The sequence below is a fragment of the Bombina bombina genome, chromosome 1 (assembly GCF_027579735.1).
Source record: "Bombina bombina isolate aBomBom1 chromosome 1, aBomBom1.pri, whole genome shotgun sequence".
NCBI classification, from domain to species: Eukaryota; Metazoa; Chordata; class Amphibia; order Anura; family Bombinatoridae; genus Bombina; species Bombina bombina.
The window spans coordinates 757,638,158-757,663,574 of NC_069499.1; the positions used below are offsets into that span (position 1 = coordinate 757,638,158).

Genomic DNA, 25,417 nt, shown 5'->3' on the forward strand with positions numbered 1-25,417 from the left:
AAAGGCAAACAAAGAGCCCATGTCTGATTCCCACACTCAGATATATCTATGCCAAACACACATCTCAGGGGCAGATTTTTACAGACAAACTCCCAAGACCATTTTACCAAGGAGCACAAGAACACAATCTATGACTTTTTGAGAAAGTATAATTTCAAGGGACATGAAACCCAAAAAATGTCTTTCATGATTCAAATAGAGAATACAATTTTAAACAACTTTCCAGTTTACTTCTATTATTAAATTTGCTTCCTACTCTTGTTATCCTTTGCTGAAAGTTTTATCTAGGAAAGCTCTGGAGCAGCAAAGAACCTAGGTTCTAGCTGCTGATTGGTGGATGCATATATTTACTGATTGTCATTGGCTCACCCATTTGTTCAGTTAGATTAGAACGTTGTTTCAAATTGTATTCTCTATCTGAATCATGAAAGAATTTTTTTGGGTTTAATGTCCCTTTAAGGGACACAGAAAGCACGGACATTGTAGGTACCATATAATACCAAGATCATTAAATCATATTTTTTTTCTTTAAAAAAAAAAAAAAGTTTAGTGAAAGCTTTATCAACTTTATTTGAAATTCACAGGAAATGCACATTTATGCACAAGTCATACTTGCTAGCATAAAAACTCACATCAATTAGCAGGATGTTCCCAATTTTCCAGCTCTAACCCACTCTCTGTACTTATCTGACCTATAGCTCTGTTTCATAATGTGAAATGTGAGACTGTCTAATGCATTGTCCGATTATGTCCTTGGATCACCAGATCAAGCTATTGTCTAACCAGACACTTCCTAAGGACTAGGTCACTCTGCCCCTCACCCACCACCTTTCCTGGTTCATATTTAGGACCCTAAAATGTAAACGTTTCCACAGACCTGAAGGGACTTCTTTACTTTATTAAACCATTTTACATAAATATCAAGCTCTTTTTAAAATATTCCCCTGCAGATTCAACTAGAAAAAAAACAATATTTCAATATGACCTTATCATGGACTTTTTCTGTGACAGGTGTATTGCTATAACTCTGCTTAGTGCATCTGGGTCTCATTATCCTATTTACAGTAAAACAAGGAAAAGACATATGTTTTAATAAGATTATAGCAAAAAGCAGGGTAATAACTGCACAGCAATCAGGCATCTGGTCAACCACAAATAAGCTGTCTGACCCAATTCTGCATGTTGGTTTCTAATACTTGTAAATAAAAAAATAATTTTCTACTTCCCTACTGATCTGAAATGTTCAAGAAAGCAGAAGCTGTTTTACTGGCAGATTTCCTGAAGGAGTTAGATATGAGATCAGCCATTAACAATTATCTGCATAATGCCAGGTCTTCACTCTGAACTCAATAAAAACATGGATGTTACACTACCCAAATGTGACACTGTGCTCCCTATAGCTATTTTATTTTTAATGTTTTATGATATGTTACAAAGCTTAAAGGGACATACCACCCACATTTTTTATTTTATGATTTAGAAAGAGAATGCAATTTTAAACATCTTTCAAATTTACTTATATTATCTAATTTGTTTGATTCTCTTGATATTCTTTGATGAAAAGCATATCTAGATATGCTCACTAGCTGCTGATTGGTTGCTGCACATAGAAGCATCGTGTGATTGGCTCACCATGTGCATTGCTTTTTCTTCAACTAAGGATATTTAAAAAATGAAGCAAAATAAATAATGGAAGTAAATTGTAATGTTGTTTAAATTTCTATTTTCTATCTGAATCATGAAAGAAAGATTTTGGGTTTAGTGGCCCTTTAAGTTTGTTGTAATGGCATACAGATTAATGTAACTGATACCCTGATTAAGTATTTCCTAGTGACAAAGACAACTATAAAGTGAAATTTTAACTCCTGGCCACTTTAACACGTACTCATCATGGACTAATAAATAATTAGTGATAACTTTTTACTTATAAGATTTATTTAATATTTAAAATATGCTGCATTAAAAGTTTCTAACAGGATATTTTCACGGTCTTCTGTCCGTTTAAACACTGGAAACGTGGCAACCCTATTACCATTAAATGTAGTAAGATAACAAAGCCTTGATGGCAAATTGTTACACCGAAAATACTATACACCAAGGGGCCAATTTAATAACAGTATCATGTCCACCTGACATCGCTGAATGCCGACAGCATACCCTGTTGGCATTTACCATTGCACAAGCAGTTCTGGCGAACTGCTTGTGAAATGCCGCCCCCTGCATATTCGCTAGCAGGGGATGTCAATCAACCTGATCGTATATGAGATCAGGCAGATTTATGTCCACAGCCTCAGTGGAGGCGGACAAGTTAAGGAGCGACCGCTGCTTCTTAACTCCTGCTTCCGGCAAGCCTAAAAGCTTGCGCGGAAACAGGGCCATTCGGCCCTTAATAAATCGGCCACCAAATGTGAGTATTAAAGGAACATGAAACCTAAACTGTTTCTTTCATGATTTAGATAGAACATACGTTTGTAAACAACTTTCAATTACGTCTAGTATCAATTTTGCTTCATTTTCTTGGTATTGTTTCTTGAAGGAGCAGCAATGCACTACTGGGAGCTAACTTAACACATCAGTAAGCCAATCACAAGAGGCATATATGTGCAGCTACCAATCAGCAGCTAGCTTACAGAGCCTGAGCCTACCTAGGTATACTTCTCAACAAAGGATACCAAGGGAACAAATCAAATTAGATATAATTAGTAAATTGGAAACTTGTTTAAAACTATATGCTCTATCTGAATCACAAAAGAAAAAATTTGGGTTTCATGTTCTTTTAACCCCACTATAGGGCCGAATTATCAAGCTCCGAAACGGCGCTTGATGCCCCGTGTGTCTGAAGGCCCGCCAGAATCACAAGTTATCTAAAGACCGCTGCTCCATAACCTGTCCGCCTGATCTGAGGTGGCGGACAGACATTGCCGGAAATCAACCCGATCGAATACGATCAGGTTAATTGACACCCCCTGCTGGCTGTGAAAAGAACAAAGGTACGTTTTTAAACAAAACGGCTGCTTTGTAAACTTTGATGAATGAAAGTGCCCCTGTTTTTAATAGTATTTTTAAAAACCAGGCTTTCATTCATCAAAGTTTACCTTCACTTTAAGAAGCAGCGGTCGTAAGACCACTGCTCCTTAACTCATCCGCTACCTCTGAGGTGTTGGACAGCAATTGACACCCCCTGCTTGGCCGCTAATGTGCAGGGGTGGGATTGCATCCCAATCAAATTTTGGGTGATTTATCTCCCCAATCTCAGAGGTAGAGGAAAGGATAAAAAGCAGGATTTGCTTCTTTAATTTATTTTTGCAGGCTTGCTCATAAAATGTCCCCTTTATGGTCCATTTTATATTAAAAAAAAAAATACCATGAGCATTCAAAAAAAAAAAAAATGTATGAAATTTGTGCATACACTGAAAAAAGTTTGTCACTCTTGTTGTAGTAATGTATGTCCTATTAAATAATGTAGAATGTGAGATGAAAATGAGTACAATGATTTATTTCATTGTCAAAGCTGGCCCTGTAAACCCAGCTTACGATAATAAGAGATAATCCACATCTAGAGTTTTGATATTCATTTTGTTTATATTTCTATACATAACTGAATTATACATTTCAGTCTACTAGCAATCATAAATATAGGCAACTGCAGAAATATTTGTATGTTGACTATTTTTGATTCAGCGGCACAGAAGACTACAGCAGTCATATTATCACAGCTGGCCAATTATATCCTGCACAATTCCCAAGCAGTATTTTTTTTTTTTTTTGGGCAGAAAAAGAGATAAATGCCCTTTTAAGGACAATGTCCATCTAAGTGCCATTTTCAGGGAAATTGGCAAATTAGTTTTTTTTGGTTAGATTTTTTTTACTTGGGGGGGTGGGAGGGTTGCAATATTAGAGGGGTTAGTGAGTGTTTTTTTTTTTTTTTTTTAAAAGAGCTGATCGCTTTAGGGCAATGCCCTACAAAAGGCCTTTTTTTTAGAATGGGTTTTTTTATTTTGGGATTTTTTTTGTGGGGTATTAGAATAGAATCGCGTTTTTTTATTTTTTTGGGTAATTACTATTTTATTTTTTGTATTTTTAGACTTTTTTTAATTTCTGTAATGGTAGCTTTTTTTATTTTTAGTAAGGTTAGGTTTTTTTTAAAAATATATTTTTTATTTATTGACTGAGTCTTCACAGAGAAAGCTTACAAAATGAGGTACAAGTGTGACACCATCAGTTTCAGGCATAATCTGCGGTCTATACAGTTTAGGAAAGGTGTTATACAAAGAGCCAGTAAGAAGTCTACAATCAATGCATGCTTAGAGGATAAGTAGACAAAATGTAGATTATTTACATAAATAGACCAGGTTATCACGTCCATGAAAGTTTGGTCAATACATCATATATACCTTCCCGAAGACTCAAAGAAAGACTCAAAGAAAGTGAAAGAACAAAAGAGAGGAAAAGAAAGAGGGAACAACTCAAAAGTAATAGGGAATATGGAGGAAAAGGGAAACTGATCGGAGAAGAGGAAGTCAAGTTAAGGTAAGGAATCATCCATCCAAAGGTGATATATTTGTTCATTTTATCTGTGTTATCGTAGTAGTGTCTATATCTGAAAAGTTTAATGTGTCCCAGTAGAATCTAATATTGTAAAATATATCTAATCTATTTGTTTTAAAATAAGAATATTCTAATAAGTCTAATAGTTCTTGCGTTCTTTTCTTCCATTCTGGCTATATGGGTATGGTACTGGCTTTATCGGGCGAGTAATGATTTTGCCCCATTCATACAAATTTGAAGGAGCTGTGAACGTAGCCTACATGTGCATTTTGGTCATTGAACAGAACTATCTGAGGTGTGAGTTTAAGTGAAGAATTAAAGAGCGGGTTTAAAGTCCTTTCAATGTTAGTCCAAAAAGTAGACAGCTTAGGGCAGGACCACCAGATATGGGTCATATTTCCTATTTCCCCACATCCCCAGTGATGTTAGGTTTTTATTTTTAATGGTACAGGATTTGTTTTTTAAGGTAGTTAGGTTTTTATAGTATAGGTTTATTTTCAATTGGGTTAAGTTAGGGGGTGTTAGTTTATTACTTTGCGTTGTGGGGGAATTGCGGGTTAGGGGTCAATAGTTTATTTAGATAGTATGTGTTGTGGGGAGGATGGCGGTTTAGGGGTTAATATTTTATTTAGATAGTTTGCGATTTGGGGGGATGGCGGTTTAGAGGTTATTAGACTTGTGCAGTGATGGCTAACCTTGGCACCCCAGATGTTTTGGAACTACATTTCCCATAATGCTTAGGCACTCTGTAGTCTAGTTGAGCATCATGGGAAATGCAGTTCCAAAACATCTGGGGTGCCAAGGTTAGCCATCACTGGGCTAGGGGCTTATTGTAGGGCAGTGTGTTTTTTTCCACTTTTTTTTCTCCATTGATTGCTATGGGGAATGCAAAAATGTGATGTAGTTTTCACAAGTATGGTGTTAGTTTTTTCTTTTTTATCTTGATTTAAAAGGGGGAATACATGCATGCGAAAACTAAAGTTAGGATTTTTGCGTTTTTCGGGTTACCACTAGCGCAAAATAAGTTTTTTTGCAACTTCTAATAACAGCGCAACCTAAAAAGCGCAAAGAGCGTAAAAGTAACAAGCCAGTACAAAAAAAACCCTTTCATGATTTAAATTAGTTCATGTGTTTCATATAGATAACATTGAGCTAGGAGTGAGCACTGATTGGCTAAAATGCAAGTCTCACAAAATAACTGAAATAAGGGGGCAGTCAGCAGAAGCTTAAATACAAGGTAATTACAGAGGTAAAATGTGTATTATTATAACTGTGTTGGTTATGCAAAAGTGGGGAATGGGTAATAAAGGGATTATCTTTCTTTTTAAACAACAAAAATTCTGGTGTTGACTGTCCATTTAGTGTTAGCAGATTTACTGCACCACTTGTAATCTAGCCCTGTGTGTATTACAGTTGGGAAGAAGTTAAGGAATACCGGCAGTAAAGGATGACAATTGGGAATCCTGAATAAATAAGCCATAGTCAATTGTCCCTTAGCAGCTGTCTTCTATGTCAAACCATTAGCCACCAACACTGTCATTATGAGGCATAAAGGCAACTGTGGGAAGCTAACCATTGCCAGTTTCTGTAAATGTAAAACACATTAGGCATCTTGCTGATCAGCTTGACCAGTTCTGTTCAATTTGTTTTTCTAAAACAAAGAGCTGTTTGTGTTGCTGAATCTCTACCCATGTACATTTGTTTTGCATGTAGCAAATATCTAGCAAGCACACAAAAAACTAAACAAAAAATATTTACATATAGTTTGTTTATACTCACCATTTTCATCAAGAGAAAAGTCATCCTGAGCATAGCGGAATTTTTCTGGGCCACAAGCAATAAATACGTCATCTTCGCCAAAGAAGTCATGAAGACAAGTCACCTGGAGGAAGAGAAGACCATTTTTTTATTTTAAAAATAAGTGAAACTTTGCTGTCTTGTTAGAAATCAGGCTTAAAAACACAAGAAAACCAAAGACTTTACAAAGAACTACAAATTACCCATTGAAAATACAATAAATGCAAACTACACAGGAAATAGTGCCTCCACTGTACAAGGGATTATGGGTAATGAAATACATAAAATTCAGAACCAGAGGAGCTTTGCTGGAGCTGGGATCAGGCAACTCCATCAGTGGGAGATGTAAAATATATTCAGTTTGAAATTAAACCCTTTTAGCTCCATATCATAAATATATTTACATAACATTAAAATATTAAAACTTTTTATTTGCTCATACATATTCATTAGAACATAATTTTAAAAATTCCCCTGGCAAAAGAAACAAATTGATAGTACATACCAAAAAAAATAAAAAAATACATTAATTCAACAAAAATGGCTTTGTAAACCTAATTAGGTCCTCTTGCCCATACACCCCCCCTGTGAGTCTTTCTTCATCCAGTGGGCTTTGCTATTGATAATAGTTTTTTTTAAATCAGATTAAGCATGTCATAATTAGCTAAATAAGAGCATTGCACACGTTTGATGTCTATTATAGTGCCTAAAGATCATTAGTCATATGACTGAATATCAGACAACATTTTACTAAAACAAGTCATGTCAACCCCGCAGGCTTTCTAACAAACCCTATAGTCTTCCCATCTCATGTTTGCAGTGCCCTATGATCTGCTTTGAACTTGCTCCTTAACAGCTTTGCTTGAAGGCCGTCATATTTTTTTCAACCATTTTAATCTGTCTCACAAACACTTTCGAACAACTGTTCTTCAACCACCTCAGCCAACTTGTTGAACAAAATACTTTTTACCTCATACACTGCAGACCAAGCTATATCCTTATACCCTTAACTGTTCCATTCCTTAATGCATTAAACATCATATTCAATTATTTACTGTTACTAAACACTTCACCTCAGTATGCTGTGGTTGTGGCTTCCATATTTCCAAATTTGCACATTAACTATTAATATCAATCATTTACTTATAAAATGCCACATCATACTGTAGTATTGTGTACATAAATTAATCTCAAAACAACTTACAATCTTTACAACCCCTACATATACAGTCTTGGGAGATTACAGACATATTTCTGAGGGAGGCAGAATATGCAGCAGGAGAGAGAGTTGCTTATTGTACACAAGAGCTACACATGATAAAATGGCACCTTTTTGGTGTCAAATGGTGACTCAAGTGAGTGTTTATCTCATAAGAGCAAAGGTTCAAGAGGTGACATTTTTTTCTTCTTGCCTCACTCTGTTGTGCCAAACAGTCTCTCCATTCCAACAATAATTCAAACTAAGGCAACCCAGACAATAAAACTGTTTATCCTGCTTTTCTCACATATATTACATTCTTCCCCAAATGTTTTACATGCTACTAGCACTTTCTTTGTCAATAGACAGCCTGTGATTATTATGGTTATGATTCATCCACTCTTTTCTAAGACACCAACATATTCTACAGCACTATGACAATAGATCTATGATTTCAAATTAATATAATATTTACAAATAGAAGTTACATAAACAAAAAGGAGTAGAGGGTAATAACATCTGCTTCTTTATGTGTTCTTCAAGATATTCTTAATCCCTTAAAGGGACAGTCTACACAAAAACTGTTATTGTTTAAAAAGATAGATAATGCCTTTACTACCCATTCCCCAGCTTTGCACAACCAACATGGTTATATTAATATACTTTATAACATTTAAACCTCTAAATGTCTGCCTATTTCTAAGTCACTATAGACAGCCTCTTATCGCATGCTTTTTTATTAGCTTTTCACAACAGGAGTCTGCTAGTTCATGTGGCCCAAATAAATAACATTGTGCTCATGCCCGGGGATTTATTTAGGAGTTAGCACAACACAGCAGTAATTGGCTTAAATGCAAAAAAAAAATAATGTGATCAGGGGGCTGTCAGAAGATGCTTAGAAACAAGGTAATCAAAGAGGTAAAATGTATATTAATATAACTGTGTTGGTAATGCAAAACTGGGGAATGGGTAATAAAGGGATTATCTATCTTTTAAAACAATACAATTTCTATTGTAGACTGTCCCTTTAAGTAATCCAATGTATTGCCGTAGACCTGCTTTCTCTTTTTTCCTAGCTAGAAATCAAGAAAACATTAAGCTTTCTAGTAGTCAGTAAAAAAGGAGGAATGCAGCTATTAAAATATATAGGTAAAAAGGTTACCAGATTTCCAGCATAAAATACTGGGTAACCAGCAAGTGACAGAGCTCAGTAAGTGCCTCATATAAGACCCCATGGTTCTACACCCCATGTAAGTGTTGTGCCCACATTAGACCTAAAACTAGACCCCACCATGGTAGAACCACTGGCAGTTATATGCCCACATCATACCTCAGATCAGATCCATTGTCCTACAGCTGTTGTCAACCACAAGTCTTCACCAGACCTCAGATCAGATCAATGGCCCTATAGCTTCTGTCAACCTTAAGCCAATATAACACTTCAGATCAGATCCAGCCACTGTCAACCACCAGCGCAATAGAATCATAATCTGTGAGTGCTTTACAAGTAATTAATGGAATAATAAAAAATGTGCCATGCCCCTCCATCTAAACATACATGCAGCCATTTTGGAACCTAGGTTACACTGCAGGTACCTGAAGGAGAGTTGCTGCTCATGTGCAAACACATCCGCACTGGCACTGGAATGCAATGAAAGCAGATTTCAAGATGGCATTATCCATGACTTGAGGGAGGCAGGGAATAACATCAATACTATGCTTATAAAATATAGTTAGTGCTTAATGTCTATTTAATATCAACGATAATCAATTTTGTCATGCATGTGAAATAGCCCCATTTAAACATGTTAAATAATTTAGTTTCATGAAAAAATTAAAGCTATTTAGTTTAATTTGAAATTAACAGGAAAATCATGTCTGATGGTCCTTAAGGACTGACTGCTTACTGGGTGATAAGCAGACCTCCAACTGATCTGTTGGGGAAAAGTGACATGTATTAAATGATTTATTATTATTTTTTATTTTTTTACCTTCTCAATAAAGGATAGAAAACCCATAATACATTGAAAAAAAATATTTAGGTGGAGCAAATAAGAAAAAAATACTTTGGGGCCTATCTATCAAGCTCCGTATGGAGCTTGATGGCCCCTGTTTCTGGTGAGTCTTCAGACTCGCCAGAAACACCAGTTGTGAAGCAGCGGTCTAAAGACCGCTGCTCCATAACCCTGTCCGCATGCCCTGAGCAGTCGGACAGGAATCGCCAGACACCCCCTGCTGGAGGCCCATTAGCCGTGAATCAGCAGGGGGCTGTGTTGCACCAGCAGCTCTTGTGAGCTGCTGGTGCAATGTTAAATGCGGAGAGCGTATTGCTCTCCGTATTTAGCGAGGTCTTGCGGACCTGATCCGCACTATCGGATCAGGTCCGCATGACCTTTGATAAATAGGGGCCTTTGTGTCATTTTTTCATTTACATCTTACTGGACAACTGTTTAAAATACCAGACTGTCCTGTTCAATTTTTTTTTTGTTTGGCTAGTTTTTTAAAGGGTCATGGAAAAAAAGTTTCAAATTTACATCTACCAGTATTATAAAATGTGCCTTGTTCGTTTGTTCTCACGGTATATATTTTGATGTTGTGTCTTTTTAACATTTCAAAAGATGCTGATTGTTCATTTTCATAAGATAATTATAAATATCACAATGAATGCTTCTATGTATAAAATATTACAGTAGTAACCTGAACAAAAAAGTTAGTTATTGGTTGAAAACAAAGAAACAACATAGTGTAATAAGTTGTAATTATTTATTTAGACTTATAAAAGCCAATTTTGTCTATACATATTTTATATGTTTACTAAAGATTTAAAATGTGTAATCCCTTTAGCAATGTTCAACCAAGGAAGAGTCATAACTTTAGGGTTCCCAGAAGTCTCAATGGAGACTGGGCCCGTACCTCTGTGGGCTCCATCTGGCTCTGTAGTCATTAGTGATGTTGCTACAGGGGGGCATGGTGCGGCCTGGGCTCCACCTGTATCATGTCCTCTCTGTGCCCTCCCCTGTTAAAAGGGCTACCAAATTTAAAGAAAGTGTGTGGATTTACCTTTACAAAATGGTGCCTTTGTTCTCAAAATGGCCATCACAGTTTTGCTGTACAGAAAAAACCTACCAGCATACAGTATTTGTACAGGATGGCTGCACAAGAGCACATCCTCTGGCACAGATTAACCAAGGGGGAAGCATAACCCATAGGTACAGAGAAGCACACTCCTTTTCTTTTATCGGCTGCCGGCACAGCTTTGATGAAATGGGGGACCCCACCACAGCCTTTACCCTGGGGCTTTACACCACTTCAACTGACTAGAGAAACAGATAATCATACAGAAAAATATGTAAGCACTGTTTACTGCTATAAAATTACTGGGCACAATTATAGGTGGGGTTACACAATGTTCCCCCAAAAGCTTCTACTTCTGATCCCACAATGCATATTTTCACAACTGAGCAGCCATTTTACTTCTTAGCTGCTAGTAACAGATGTCAAGTATTCTTGTGAAGATGTTACTGGATAGCCTTCAAAAATACTGGACTGTCCAGTTAAACACTTTAGACCTGGCAACCCTATTACCATTGTATGACAAAGCCTTGATGGCAATTTTCACAAGGAAAATACTATACACCAATTGTGAGTATTAAAGGAACATGAAACCCAAATTTTTCTTCGATGATTCAGATTTACCATAGAATTTTAAACAACTTTCCAATTTACTTATATCATCTAATTTGCTTCATTCTCTTTCATTCTCTTGGCATCCTTTGTAGAAGAAACAGCATTGCACTAGGTGAGCCAATAACATGAGCCATATATGTGCAGCCACCAATCAGCATCTCCTGAGCATAGGTATGCTTTACAACAAGGGATACTATAAGAACAAAACAAATGAACTAATAAAAGTAAATTGGAAAGCTGTTTAAAATGGTATGCTCTCTCTGAATCATGAAAGAAACATTTTGGGTTTCAGGTCCCTTTAAAGAGTATAAAACAGGGAACAAAAAAACAAATGGCACGCTACCAACAGAATACATGAGATACATTTTAAAAATTGTCTGTCTTTCCAAATGAGAAACGTTTGAGTTCTGAGAAGGAATAAGGAAATGTCTCTGACAAACAGGACTTTTCATCCAAAAGATGAATAATTTGGAGACACAAGCATGTAACTGATTAGTGCTTTTGAGGAGTTTAAAGAGTTAACAATCTTAAATGTTGCTTTGAGCTGCCAGCAAGCTTGTCTTAGGGCACTGGAAGAGAGCTGATAACAGATTATTGCTGGGGGAAGCAAGCTACTAATTTGATTCAAATTTCATCAGCTCATTATACAGCGTATTTATAGTAACAACTCCAAAAGCCTGCAGGCAAAAAAAGATTTGAAATTGCACATTTTGTCTGAGTTAGAAAAACAAAGACAGGCTAGATAGGAGACCTCCCATCACAGCATGACTGTCACAAACAATGGCAGAGTAATCACAAGACGCAGTCACGCCCCCCTCATTGTGTGCCTCCTATTGCAGCTGGCTATCAGTGCTATATAATATTACTTACAGGGTGACAACTGTTTTAAAACCTCCAATTTTTACTAAATCATAGTGAATAGTGTATGTGAGCTTCATTTATGCGACTGTTACATTCAAGGAATGGCAAACATATTTCTGCTGTGTTGCAATAGAATAACGTATCAGCCAAGTGTTAACATTTTAAAACAAATTAAAAACATTTTTACTTCAATTTGTTTTCTATAGCCAAACTCCACCCACCATTTACTTTATTTGGAGGAGGAGGTCCGGTCAATACAAGTACCAACTACTTTGAGTAGCTCCGCTCTCCTGGGACACAAAGGCGTTTTGGTAATGCTGTGACAACAGGAAGGATCAAGCGGCTTCAAACTGATATTCAACCAGCTTACAATGGAGGACCTCTGGTAACATTTACTTTTACTATGATATTCGGTACGTTTGTTTTTACTTGCGCTATTTGATATGTATAAAATACTCTTACTCATATTTACTATAATGCGAGCGGACATGATCTGATATAGCGGTTCATGTCCACTGCACATCGATAAATGCCAAAAGCATACGCTCTCTGCATTTATCATTGCACCAGCAGTTCTTGTGAACTGCTGGTGCAATGCCGCCCCTGCAGATTTGCGGCGGTGTCAATCAACCCGATTGTATTCGATCGGGTTGATTTCTGTCCGCCGCCTCAGAGCAGGCGGACAGGTTATGGAGCAGTGGTGTTTAGACCGCTGGTTCATAACTTCTGTTTCCGGCGAGCCTGAAGGCTCACCGGAAACACGGGGCATCAAGCTCCGTACTATGCCCCATAGACTGGGTCTGCGCTCTTTTTATTTTGTCCTTATTTAGAGGAGCCAATCTGGGCTTTAGCCCATGGACAATAAGGCTACTCACTGTCATAAAGATAGTATAGAATGCATTGTTTTGCAGTTGCTATCTGATAAAGCCACGTAGGGACAGATATATAGCATAGTTAACCTTGAGAAGTCAGCAGGGTGCATTTCAAGTTCTGAGAATGAGAAATTGCTCAATTTTCAGAGCTAAATTACATGAAAGGGGCAAAATAATCAATGAAAGTATATGGCAAAGTTTTTTTCAGTATGCAAAGCTAAACATTTTATATATAAATCTAAAGGAGTGGGGAACCTTGGCCCTCCAGATGTTTCAGATATACATTTCCCATGATGCTCTGAAATATCAGGAGTTCTGAAACATCATTAGTGCCAAGGTTCCCCATTCCTGCTTAAAGTACGTAAAGCAAATGCAATTGCTAGTTTATGTATACCAACATTGTTCTATATAATGTATCTCATCTGTTTTAAAATAGATATGTGCGATTCGGTTCGGTTTGATTCGGAAATTCTGCAAATTCGGCGATTCTGATCGAACTTAATTTCAGAATTAAAATTCTGCCGAATTTTCCGAATCGAACCGAATCGAATCGATTCGTAAATTCGGATGGCCATTGGATTACACTAGTATTGTACAGTATGTTAGGTTAACACCTAATATACAGTATAATACTAGTCTAATCCCACCTAACACTTACCGAAATGTCGAATTTCCAAACCGAATCGAATCGAACCGAATTGAACCGAATCCAGCCGAATTTCTTCGAATCCGAATTAATCCGAAACAAATCCGAAACGAATCGATTCAGAATTTTCCGAATTCGAATCGATCCGAACCAAACTTCGAAAAATTCCGAATCGATCCAAACCGAACCAAATTTTTTTGCCATGCACATGTCTATTTTAAAATGAATAGGTTCCATATTACTTTATTGTCAGAATTTAAACATTTTGTGCACTTCATCCAAACTGTTTTTCTTTAGAGATCTATTTTGATTATATTAACAAAAACAAAAATAAAAACTCCAACATTTTATTTTCAATGCAAAATACAAATACAGACATTTGATATGTTGACATCCAGAATCCCAGATACACAGCAAAGGGTCTAACAAACATAACAGCTCCACTGTTATTCTATGCATTTCAGGTAAGAAGAGTTGAGTGAGCTTCAGTGAATCCTCTATCATGTACAATGAAATAGGGACTGGTTAAACTGGACAAATGTCTTTAGGGCTTACCCACTGAGACAGACACACATGCATACATGCTCTATACGTCACACTCTGCTTTTAGAACTTGAAGGTTCAGGTTTGCTGCTTATCATCTAGGAGCAGAGCTGGGCAATTACAGACATCCCAACCTGCAAAATCTGATTTCAGGGAGGGAGCTTCACCGGCTACTGCGTCCCCCCGTGGAAACCCTAAATAAGATAGAAACTTACCATTAAAGTAACTTTCCACTAAACTCACATTTAAAAAAAGTAACTTTATTGCACAACCACATACAACAAACCTATTTTCCAGTGGTCGTACGCTTGTTGAATGCTCAAATATGTTAGAATACGAAGTTTCATTACGTGCAGTAAGTAAGGTAGTATTTGTGTTTTATTTTATTAAAATCAGTGAGGGCTTTTTGGTTACTGATGCATGCTTTAAGGATTCTATAGCATTCCAGCTTGTGAAGTACTTAGTATAGTTGTCCCTGTATGACTTTTGGATTTTGTGTCTCGGAGCGTGTGTGATTTTTGAGTTTGAGAGGCTATTTGTAATTATGTTTTGTACTCACAGTAGAGTCAGTTTGATAAGGACCTAACAGCAGAGGTGTCTATCTCCTCCCTCACAGGGGCGCACTCTCTTTGCCCTCTTTCTCAGTTCTCACTCAGCCTATGCTGCAGCCGATGTTGCCTGCTGCTGATTCTCCTTCTCCCGCAAGAGCCTTATCGCTGCCTCCAAACAGCAGGAGGGAGGGTGGTGGACAGGTAATATGTTTACAGTAAAAACAGACTTGCTGTGACAATGCCTTTCTGACTTCACAGCAACTAGAGGCATTCCTTAAAGATACTCTGTTTCCGGATTTGGTCAACGTTGGGTCATGGTACTTGTAGTTTCAGGGAGATTGCATTTCATTTGCGGGCATCAGGGAGCCGCTATTACAATGAGGGAGACTCCCTGAACTTCGGGGAAAGTTGGGATGTCTGCAATTACAGGGGTGGGAAAGGAGCAGTGTGACAGGGAACAGTGTGCTGTTTGTGCAGAGGCAAGGTATAGGATTTTGATAGCACAATACTTTTTTATAGAACAAGCTAGCAGCTCAAACATTTTACAGTGGCAGTACTGAAAAAATGTAAAATCGTAGGCTCCTTAAAGGGACACACATCCCTCTAATTATGGGTGAAACTATTTTGGAACGTATGTTACACTACAGGTGTCGGAAGGAGAGTTGCTGCACATGTGTAAACACGTCAGCAAAGGAATGTAGTAAAAGCTAGATTTCAACGTGGTGTAACCCATAACTAGAGGAAGGCATTGAATAACCTCAATACTGTGCTTCTATTTAGTGTTAAATATTCCTTTAAACCTGATCCCCATTGCATAGGTGTTCCATGGAACCACATATGATGTGTGTATATATAGTGGTGGGAAAGCATCACTATTTTAAGAGGCGATAACTATGGTTGGGGGAAGCCCACAGGTTCCCCCCCCCCCCCAGAGATGTATAAAGCTCCCAGGAAAGCAATGAAACACAGGATCTTATTGAAGTCTGTGTGGGTTCATAAGTAGATAACAGACACTACTAAAGAAAAACTTGCAATATGAAACAAACAGAACAAATACATCAAACTATGATTTTGTAATAATAGTTGCTTAGATAAATAGATGATAGATAGATAAATAGATGATAGATAGATAAATAGATGATAGATACAGTAGATATTTGATCTGTATTTTAAAAAAAACATAGGAGTAAGTCCACGCTTCCTATCACCTGATTTTTTTAAAAATTTTTTTATAATTGCTCAAAAAAAAAAAAGGAACAAGGACAAAAGGGTTTGGGGGCCAGATCTAGTTTATCAGGGGACCTCAGCAATCAAAAGCAGAAGACAGCACTCACATATGGAGACATGGAATCCTGGATTGGCACTTCCCATAAACCATATGAAAAAAAAATACATGTCTAATATCCTTTAGCAGACGTCAGTCTTTAGGGCTCAATGTAGCAAGACAAAAAGGTCTGATTTTGAACAAGTGAGGTTGGATGTTTTTACATTATCACGGGAGCTGTACTTTTCATTCTTTGTGAAGAGACAAAAAACCTCTGCATTTCTGTGCAGAAGAAAATAGATCATTGCTACTGCTATGGGCTGCAGAGAGCAAAGCACGTTTTTTTAAGTTTCTATATACTGTATATATATATAGTATATACACACACCCCACAAACCCACATGCGCAGTGCAGAAAGATTAAATGAAACATAGCTGGCCTAAGGGCTCCTAAAACAGAGGTCACTGCTCTTCTGGTTCATATGTTACCACCAGTCTCATCCTTATCTGCTGCAGAATTCATAATTATACCCGCTGCTGCCAGTCCTGCTGTCAGTAATTACCCGCTGCCAGAGGAACTGTCTGTGAATGTTGATGTCATTGTTGGAAGTCTTACAATCCTATTTAACCCTTTATTTCCAGTCTGTTGATGTTGTTTTGTTGGCTACAAATCATATATTTTAATTATTTGGTAGTGATATCATAATTCTTACCATAATATATTTACTGTACATCTTTATTTGTATGAATTGATTTTCTGTCCACACTAAACCTACAGACAGACAGTGAATGAATACAAATGAGCAAAATATGCTAAGCAAAATCTCCAGCTCAGCAGCCTTACTAGCGACTCCAGCTTCATCTGCCCCTATAGTCCTCAACCTAACCCTCCCATCTTCATAGCAACAACCTCCCCCAAAACCGTACTCTCTCAACCAACCCCACCATAAATCAGACAAGGATACCAAACCTCATGGTATAGATTGTTTGCTACAGCTTTATTCAATTATTACATACAAAAAAGCATGAATTATAACAAATGAGCTTGAATAATGACAATCACAGAAAGTCTGCAACACAGCACTAAAGGAAAGCCATGCCCTAAATACTCACTTATTACCATTCCCTACCCCTTAAGGGAAAATCCTTGTCACTCCCAGGCTAAGCCGACTGAACAAACCAGTGAAAAACATAATGGCATTCACCCTGCCAACGACTGCGACAAAGACGTCAAACACCTTGGGCAGGAAGGAGGGGTGCTTGCCAGTCAACTCTTTCAGACTGACCCCGCTTTCTCTTGGAGCATACCAATAACCAGCTCCTATCATTTACTCACAAGGCAGGTTAATCCTGCACTACAAAGCTCTCAGTTAAGGGAGTCTTCCGGTTCCTCTGTTATTATATGCAGCTAATTTACTAAAGGATAGCGAGAGTAGCGAGCTTTAAATAATAAGAGAGGAACTTGTGATGTAGGAGAAAATGGTGAGGCCAGTGAAGCTGGTGACACTGCTTAAGGGGACAGTAATCACCTTCATATTTTAATATAAAGGTTTAATTATGCATAGTGAAACAACATTATCGTTTTATTTATTTTGCCCCCTTTTATGCAATTTTGTTCTGAAAATTTAAGATTTTCTAATTCTCAGAACTGAAAAGCATACTGCAGACTTCTCAGGGCTAACCCTGCAACATATATTTTAATAATTGGCTTTTACAGATAAAGATTGCAAATCAATTCACTTTCAACAGGCCAGATTTTCAGGATAACCTTGAATGAGAACAGGTAAAATAACCAGGTTTACTAATAAGCTGATTATTTCTCCTGTTCTCCAGTTCAAATAGCCTCAACATGTGTCCTGTTAGGGAGGCCTGAAGACAGATTTGAAAACAATTGCGTTAAACTAACAATATGATAGTAGCTAGCCTTGTAAGCTGCAGACTGAAGCCCAGATTGGCACGATCCGATATACGGCGCAGGTTTTGGCGCAAGTGTAAAAACCTGCGCCGCCCGTAGTTCCAGCTCGCAACTCGAGCTATCTTATATACGGCGTCGTCAGATGCTAAAGTGCCGTAAGTCTGACAAACAAGCGATGTCCAGAAATCTGCGTAAGTAAAAATTTCTGGTGTCGCCAGTGACTTACGGAACTTTAGAAACTGCCGGCGCCTAAAAAAACTGACTAAAGTATTAAATCTCCCATACTGTCTAACACGCCTCCCAAACATAGCCCGACACGTATACCCCTCTATCCGCTATCCCCCCTCACTCTCCTAATAATAAAGTTATTAACCCCTAAACCGCCGCTCCCGGGCCCCGCCGCCACCTACATTAACTACCCCCTAATGTGAGCTCCTTACTCCGCCGCCAGCTACATTACCTACCCCCTAATGTGAGCTCCTTACACCGCCGCCACCTACATTACCTACCCCCAAATGTGAGCTCTTACCCCACCGCCAGCTATATTAAAATTATTAACCCCTAATCTAATCACCCTACCCCGCCGCCAGCTATATTAAATTAATTAACCCCTAAAATACTAAAATATCCCTACCACTAAACCTAAGTCTAACCCTACAAATAGCCCTGAAAGGGCTTTTTGCGTGGCATTGCCCCAAAGTAAACAGCTCTATTGCCAGCCCTTAAAAGGGCTTTTTGCGGGGCATTGTCACAAAGTAATCAGCTCTTTTGCCTCTAATCTAAATCCCCCTACACCGCCGCCACCTATAATAAATGTATTACCCCCTAATCTAATCCCCCTACACCGCCGCCACCTATATTAAATACATTAACCCCTAATCTAATCCCCCTACACCGCCGCCACCTATATTAACTATATTAACCCTAATTATATTAGGGTTAATATAGTTAATATAGTTATTACATTATATATATATTAACTCTAATTATATTAGGGTTAATATAGTTAATATAGGCCTAGATTTAGAGTTGGGCGGTAGCCGTCAAAACCAGCATTAGAGGCTCCTAACGCTGGTTTTAGGCTACCGCCGGTATTTGGAGTCAGTCAGGAAAGGGTCTAACGCTCACTTTTCCATACCGCAGATCCCCTTACGTCAATTGCGTATCCTATCTTTTCAATGGGATCTTTCTAACGACGGTATTTAGAGTCGTGTCTGAAGTGAGCGTTAGAACTCTAACGACAAAACTCCAGCGGCAGAAAAAAGTCAGTAGTTAAGAGCTTTCTGGGCTAATGCCGGTTTATAAAGCTCTTAACTACTGTGCTCTAAAGTACACTAACACCCATAAACTACCTTTGTACCCCTAAATCGAGGTCCTCCCACATCGCCGCCACTCTATTAAAATTTTTTAACCCCTAATCTTCCGCTCCGTACACTGCCGCCAACTACGTTATCCCTATGTACCCCTAATCTGCTGCCCCTAACACCGCCGACCCCTATATTATATTTATTAACCCCTAATCTGCCCCCCCCAATGTCGCCGACACCTACCTACACTTATTAACCCCTAATCTGCCGTCCACACGCCGCCGCCAGCTACATTATAGCTATGTACCCCTAATCTGCTGCCCCTAACACCGCCGACCCCTATATTATATTTATTAACCCCTAATCTGCCCCCCACAACGTCGCCTCCACCTGCCTACACTTATTAACCCCTAATCTGCTGAGCGGACCGCACCGCTATCATAATAAAGTTATTAACCCCTAATCCGCCTCACTCCCACCTCAATAACCCTATAATAAATAGTATTAACCCCTAATCTGCCCTCCCTAACATCGCCAACACCTAACTTCAAGTATTAACCCCTAATCTGCCGATCGGAGCTCACCGCTACTCTAATAAATTTTTTAACCCCTAAAGCTAATTTTAACCCTAACCCTAACACCCCCCTAAATTAAATATAATTTTATTCTAACTAAATAAATTAACTCTTATTAAATAAATTATTCCTATTTAAATCTAAATACTTACCTGTAAAATAAACCCTAATATAGCTACAATATAAATTATAATTATATTATAGCTATTTTAGGATTAATATTTATTTTACAGGCAACTTTGTATTTATTTTAACCAGGTACAATAGCTATTAAATAGTTAAGAACTATTTAATAGCTAAAATAGTTAAAATAATTACAAAATTACCTGTAAAATAAATCCTAACCTAAGTTACAATTAAACCTAGCACTACACTATCAATAAATAAATTAAATACAATACCTACAATTATCTACAATTAAACCTAACACTACACTATCAATAAATTAATTAAATACAATACCTACAATTATCTACAATTAAACCTAACACTACACTATCAATAAATTATTTAAATAAAATATCTACAAATAACTACAATGAAATAAACTAACTAAAGTACAAAAATTAAAAAAGAACTAAGTTACAAAAAATAAAAAAATATTTACAAACATTAGAAAAATATTACAACAATTTTAAACTAATTACACCTACTCTAAGCCCCCTAATAAAATAACAAAGCCCCCCAAAATAAAAAAATGCCCTACCCTATTCTAAATTAAAAAAGTTCAAAGCTCTTTTACCTTACCAGCCCTGAACAGGGCCCTTTGTGGGGCATGCCCCAAAGAATTCAGCTCTTTTGCCTGTAAAAAAAACACATACAATACCCCCCCCAACATTACAGCCCACCACCCACATACCCCTAATCTAACCCAAACCCCCCTTAAATAAACCTAACACTAAGCCCCTGAAGATCTCCCTACCTTGTCTTCACCTCACCGGGTCCCGATCTGTCCAGAAGAGCCTCCGATGTCTTGATCCAAGCCCAAGCGGGGGGCTGAAGAGTGACGTCCATCCTCGGGCTGAAGTCTGGATCCAAGCGGCGGCTGAAGAAATCCATCATCGGCTGAAGTCGGAAGTCCATCATCGGGATGAAGTCTTCTATCAAGCCGCATCTTCAATCTTCTTTCTTCTGGAGCGGAGCGGAGCCATCTTCTTTCCAACCGACGCGGAACATCCTCTTCAACCGACACCTAATCGCCGAATGACGGTTCCTTTAAATGACGTCATCCAAGATGGCGTCCCTCGAATTCCGATTGGCTGATAGGATTCTATCAGCCAATCGGAATTAAGGTAGGAATATTCTGATTGGCTGATGGAATCAGCCAATCAGAATCAAGTTCAATCCGATTGGCTGATCCAATCAGCCAATCAGATTGAGCTTGCATTCTATTGGCTGTTCCGTCTGCAATTTGTGGCGAGGTGAAAATGGAGTAAGATTTCTCCATTTTCGCCACGTAAGTCCTTACGCTGTATATTGGATACCAAACTGCGCTGGTGTGGTATACCTGTCTATGGGCCAAAAAACTACGGCCGAAGGCAGAAATATACGAGCGTAACTTCTATGTTACGCCATATATGTGATACCAAACCAGCGCAAAATTTGGCGTCGCCGGCTTTTGCGTGCACCGCTGCATATCGGATCGAGGCCCTGGATTATAGAGTTGTAACATGAATGCAGTTTATAATTTTGGATATAATACACCCACATTTTAGCATTTATGATTCAGATAGAGCATGCAATTTTAAACAACTTTCTAATTTATTTCTATTATCAAATTTTCTTCATTCTCTTGGTATCTTTTGTTGAAAAGCAGGGATGTAAGCTTAGTTTCAGGCCAATTTCTGGAGAACTATATGGCAGCAGTTACCATTATCTCCGCCATTGAACTCATTTGAAGTTTAGTATGTAAATATGATTATATTTTTATCTCAAAGAGATATAGGGCTCAATTTATGAAGCTGAGAAACAATGAACTATATAAAGAGAGAATGGAAATGAATTGAGCATCCTTGGAAAAGGCGCAGAAGAGTGGTGAAATGTACGTTGGATATATGTTGGAGTGTGATGTCACTGGGAGGGGCTACAACCGGCAGCACAAAGGAATTTGGCGTTCTTATCCAGTATCTGAGGAACTTGTGAGAGACTAATATGAACATTTTCCTGTATGAGCTTGCTGTGTTTATTTGCCATGAGTGTCACTAATGTCCTTTTTGTTTTTAATGTTACTTTTTAATAAATGTTAATATAAGAAGAGTTCCTGATTGATGTGGTTAATCTACCAATGACTTTACACTTAGAGCTATTGTAGCTCATGCTAATGTATTGCTATCCCACTCCTGTCGGGATTGGAAATTGGATACAGTGTTAAAGCTTTTCTCTACTCTGTTTTGTTTTAAGGAAACTTGCTTATAGTTAACATTTGGATACAGTTTGGAAATAAGGAGGGCTAACTTATTTTACCAATTGATTTTTCTTCACAATTTTTTTTTATTTTTTTTATTTTAACACTGGTGTTGTGGAACTATTTATAATTTACATTTGCCTAATGTGTTTAGTTGATGAAGAAACATTATGCATGCAGGGGTTAAGTCCTACAAGAAAAAGTTTGTGAACTCCCCAAGACTTCCATGCCCCCCTTCCTACAATTAATATTGTTTTATTTATAAATATCACAAAGCAGGACCGCTGTCAGGTTTGCATCTAGTGTAGGAAGTGTTAATACCCATTACTAGAGAATCTCACTATCTCTCTAATTAGACTGTGCTCCAGCTCTTCCCACCAGCAGCAGTAGTGTTTACTGAAGTGTTTCTGTTCTCTGTCCAGGGGGAACGTAGTTCCTCCTGCAAAAATAGTGCAGTATCTCCGTTGCCATGCATTCCCGCTGGACTTGACCCCTGTGTGTATTGTTTAAGTCATTTTTATGTTTCACTTATCTGGGTAAGTAACTCCTTTCCTCAAAGGTGTTAAGAAAACATTAAAACATTTTTTCTTTGTTGCATATAAAAAAGAGCATTTTAATATGTATATTTTTTTATAAATGTGGCAATGTAATAAAGATTAACATTTTTGTTCTTCTGCTTGAGTGAATGTCTGTATCCACCATCCACTGCCATTGAAAATCTATACCTCAGACCAGCTGTTTATAAACATTTACTTATTGTTAGTTACAAATTGAAAACAGTCAGTTTTATCAATATTTTTCATGCAAAAAAATGTTCTAACATGTTTAAATAATAGATTATTATATACATGACAGCCATAGGAACACGATAATTAGGTAAAACCAAGAAAAATACAAAATAAATTAGGTAGATTTAATAGACCCCGGTATAAAAGGCACATAGAATTTTTAAGAATGCACATGAAAGGTAAAATCAAAAAAATAATGAGCACTAGATTACAAGTAAAGTGCTAAATTATCGTCAGCCCTCAAACAGGCAAATTTTCTCGAGCTCGCGGTAGCAATGATTGCTTAGAAAATTAACCAGAGATCAGATGTCTAGTGTAGTTTATTAAAAAAATAAAGATGGCAGCATCTTTATTTTTTAATAAAATCACTGAACTAGGCAGTATTTTGGGATTAAAGTTGGTGAAAGTGGTCAATGGGAATGGTGTGTCCCCTGTAAAAATATATGTCTATGCTTATATACATATAGATTTATGTGTTAATATGTGTATATACTCATATAAATACATAAATATATATATGTGTCAGCATATACATATATATTTATATTTGCTACCATTCGCTGCCGCTGACGTTCTCATGCTGTTTCTGGCGGCATCAGAACGTGGCTCCCATTGGAGCCTATGGAAGAGAGCTCTCGTAAGTACAATGCTTCCCAGTTATGCGAATGCGAGGTCGTGTTCGCATTGCTGAAAACTTGTAATACCAGAGCACATCAGCATGCGCTGGTATTACACAGTGGAGCACAAATATTGCTTTCACTAAAGCGATATTTAGCGCTCCACTTGAAATCTGGCCCTTAGTAAATTAGTAAGATATGGTGAACACTGCATGAAGACCATAGTAAACAAATGAAGACTAGAAATTGCTATCTATGTTGTCCTAACTTTCCCCAGCACTGCACTATGCAATTAAATGGCATCCCATTTATTAAAAATAAACAGAGGATAATGTAATCTTAGAGCCTTATATGGTATTATTTCTCTATTTCTAAACATTAATTAAAATGTTCATATTTACTTGTTCATTTTTTAAAATATTCTAGCTGTTTTAATTGTTGTTTTGTTGTCCTCAGATTTTACAGGATTCCAAATTCCCTTTGAAACATAGGGGCCAGTTTAACAAAGGTCTGACCGTCATGGTTCGCTCAGCGGATCATGTCTGACAGACATCGCTGAATGTCGACAGCATACACTGTCGGCATTTATCATTGCACAAGCAGTTCTGGTGAACTGCTTGTGCAATGCCGCGCCCTGCAGATTCACGGCCAATGGGCTGCTAGAAGGGAGTGTCAATTAACCCGATCGTACCTGATCGGGTTGATTGCTGTCCGCGGCTCAGAGCAGGCAGACGAATTAAGGAGCAGCGGTCTTAAGACTGCTGCTTTTTAACCCCTGTTTCGGCAAGCCTGAAGGCTCGCGAGGAAACAGATACATTGGGGCCGGTTGACGGTTTGTTAAATTGGCCCCATAATATAGTGTGTAATTTTGTATCAAGCCAACCGTTAAATTTATAACCTTCCTGTTAAATAGCACTAAACACAGAAAGCTGTGATCATTTTATAGGAGCATAAACATTTAAAAAGAAAATGATCTAATGTGTTAAAGCATTTTACTGTTGCAGTATTGCTTGTGAATTACATATAACCCATGCAAATGGGTTAAAATCATAATTAAAGTTAACTTTATAACAGCAATGCACTACTGGGAGCTAGCTGGAAATATCTGGTTAGCCAATGACAGCAGCATATGTGTGTAGCCACCAATCACCAGCTCGTTTCCAATATACAGTGCATTGCTGCTCCTGAGCCTACTTAGGTATGCATTCAATAAAAGATACCAAGAGAACAAAATACATTTTGCAATAGAAGTACACTGAAAAGTGTATTAAAATTGCATGCTCTAAAAAAAAATGTACACTTCATCTTAACTATGCAAGGTTAATTCTAATTCTCATGTCCCTTTAAGTGATGACACTATTGCTTGCTCCTTGTCTAACACAATAAATGTCACAGGCAGATTTTAGTTCCAAATGTTTTCATTACCAAGAGAATTTGGATACAGAACATGCAAACAATATTCTACTAAGCTAAGGCTCAATAACTCTCCTAATCATAAAAGTTTTTTGTTTGTTTTTTGCACATACTGTGTGGCCATGTTAATACATATTCCTTCATATACATTATTTTTTATTTTAAAACATTAGCCTAGATTTAATAATCTCTGAAAACAACTCAATACAACTTTGCTGCTTGAAAATTTGTGAAATTCATGAAGATTTGTACTTCTGTATTTAATGGTCCTTTAAAGGGACACTGAACCTAAATTTTTTCTTTTGTGATTCAGATAGAGCATGCAATTTTAAGCAGATTTCTAATTTACTCCTATTATCAATTCTTCTTCATTCTCTTGCTATCTTTACTTAAAAAAAGACATCAAAGCTTTTTTCTTGGTCCAGTACTCTG

General features: G+C 37.6%; 1 protein-coding gene across 1 annotated transcript in view; it reads right to left on the bottom strand.

Moving 5' to 3' along the window:
- Positions 1 to 25,417, bottom strand: part of DCX (doublecortin) — a 164,682-nt gene that overhangs the window by 35,643 nt on the left and 103,622 nt on the right. The window contains exon 4 of the mRNA XM_053691889.1: positions 6,328 to 6,430. Coding sequence (XP_053547864.1) covers positions 6,328 to 6,430 — 103 coding nt within the window. The remainder of the gene's footprint in view (positions 1 to 6,327; positions 6,431 to 25,417) is intronic.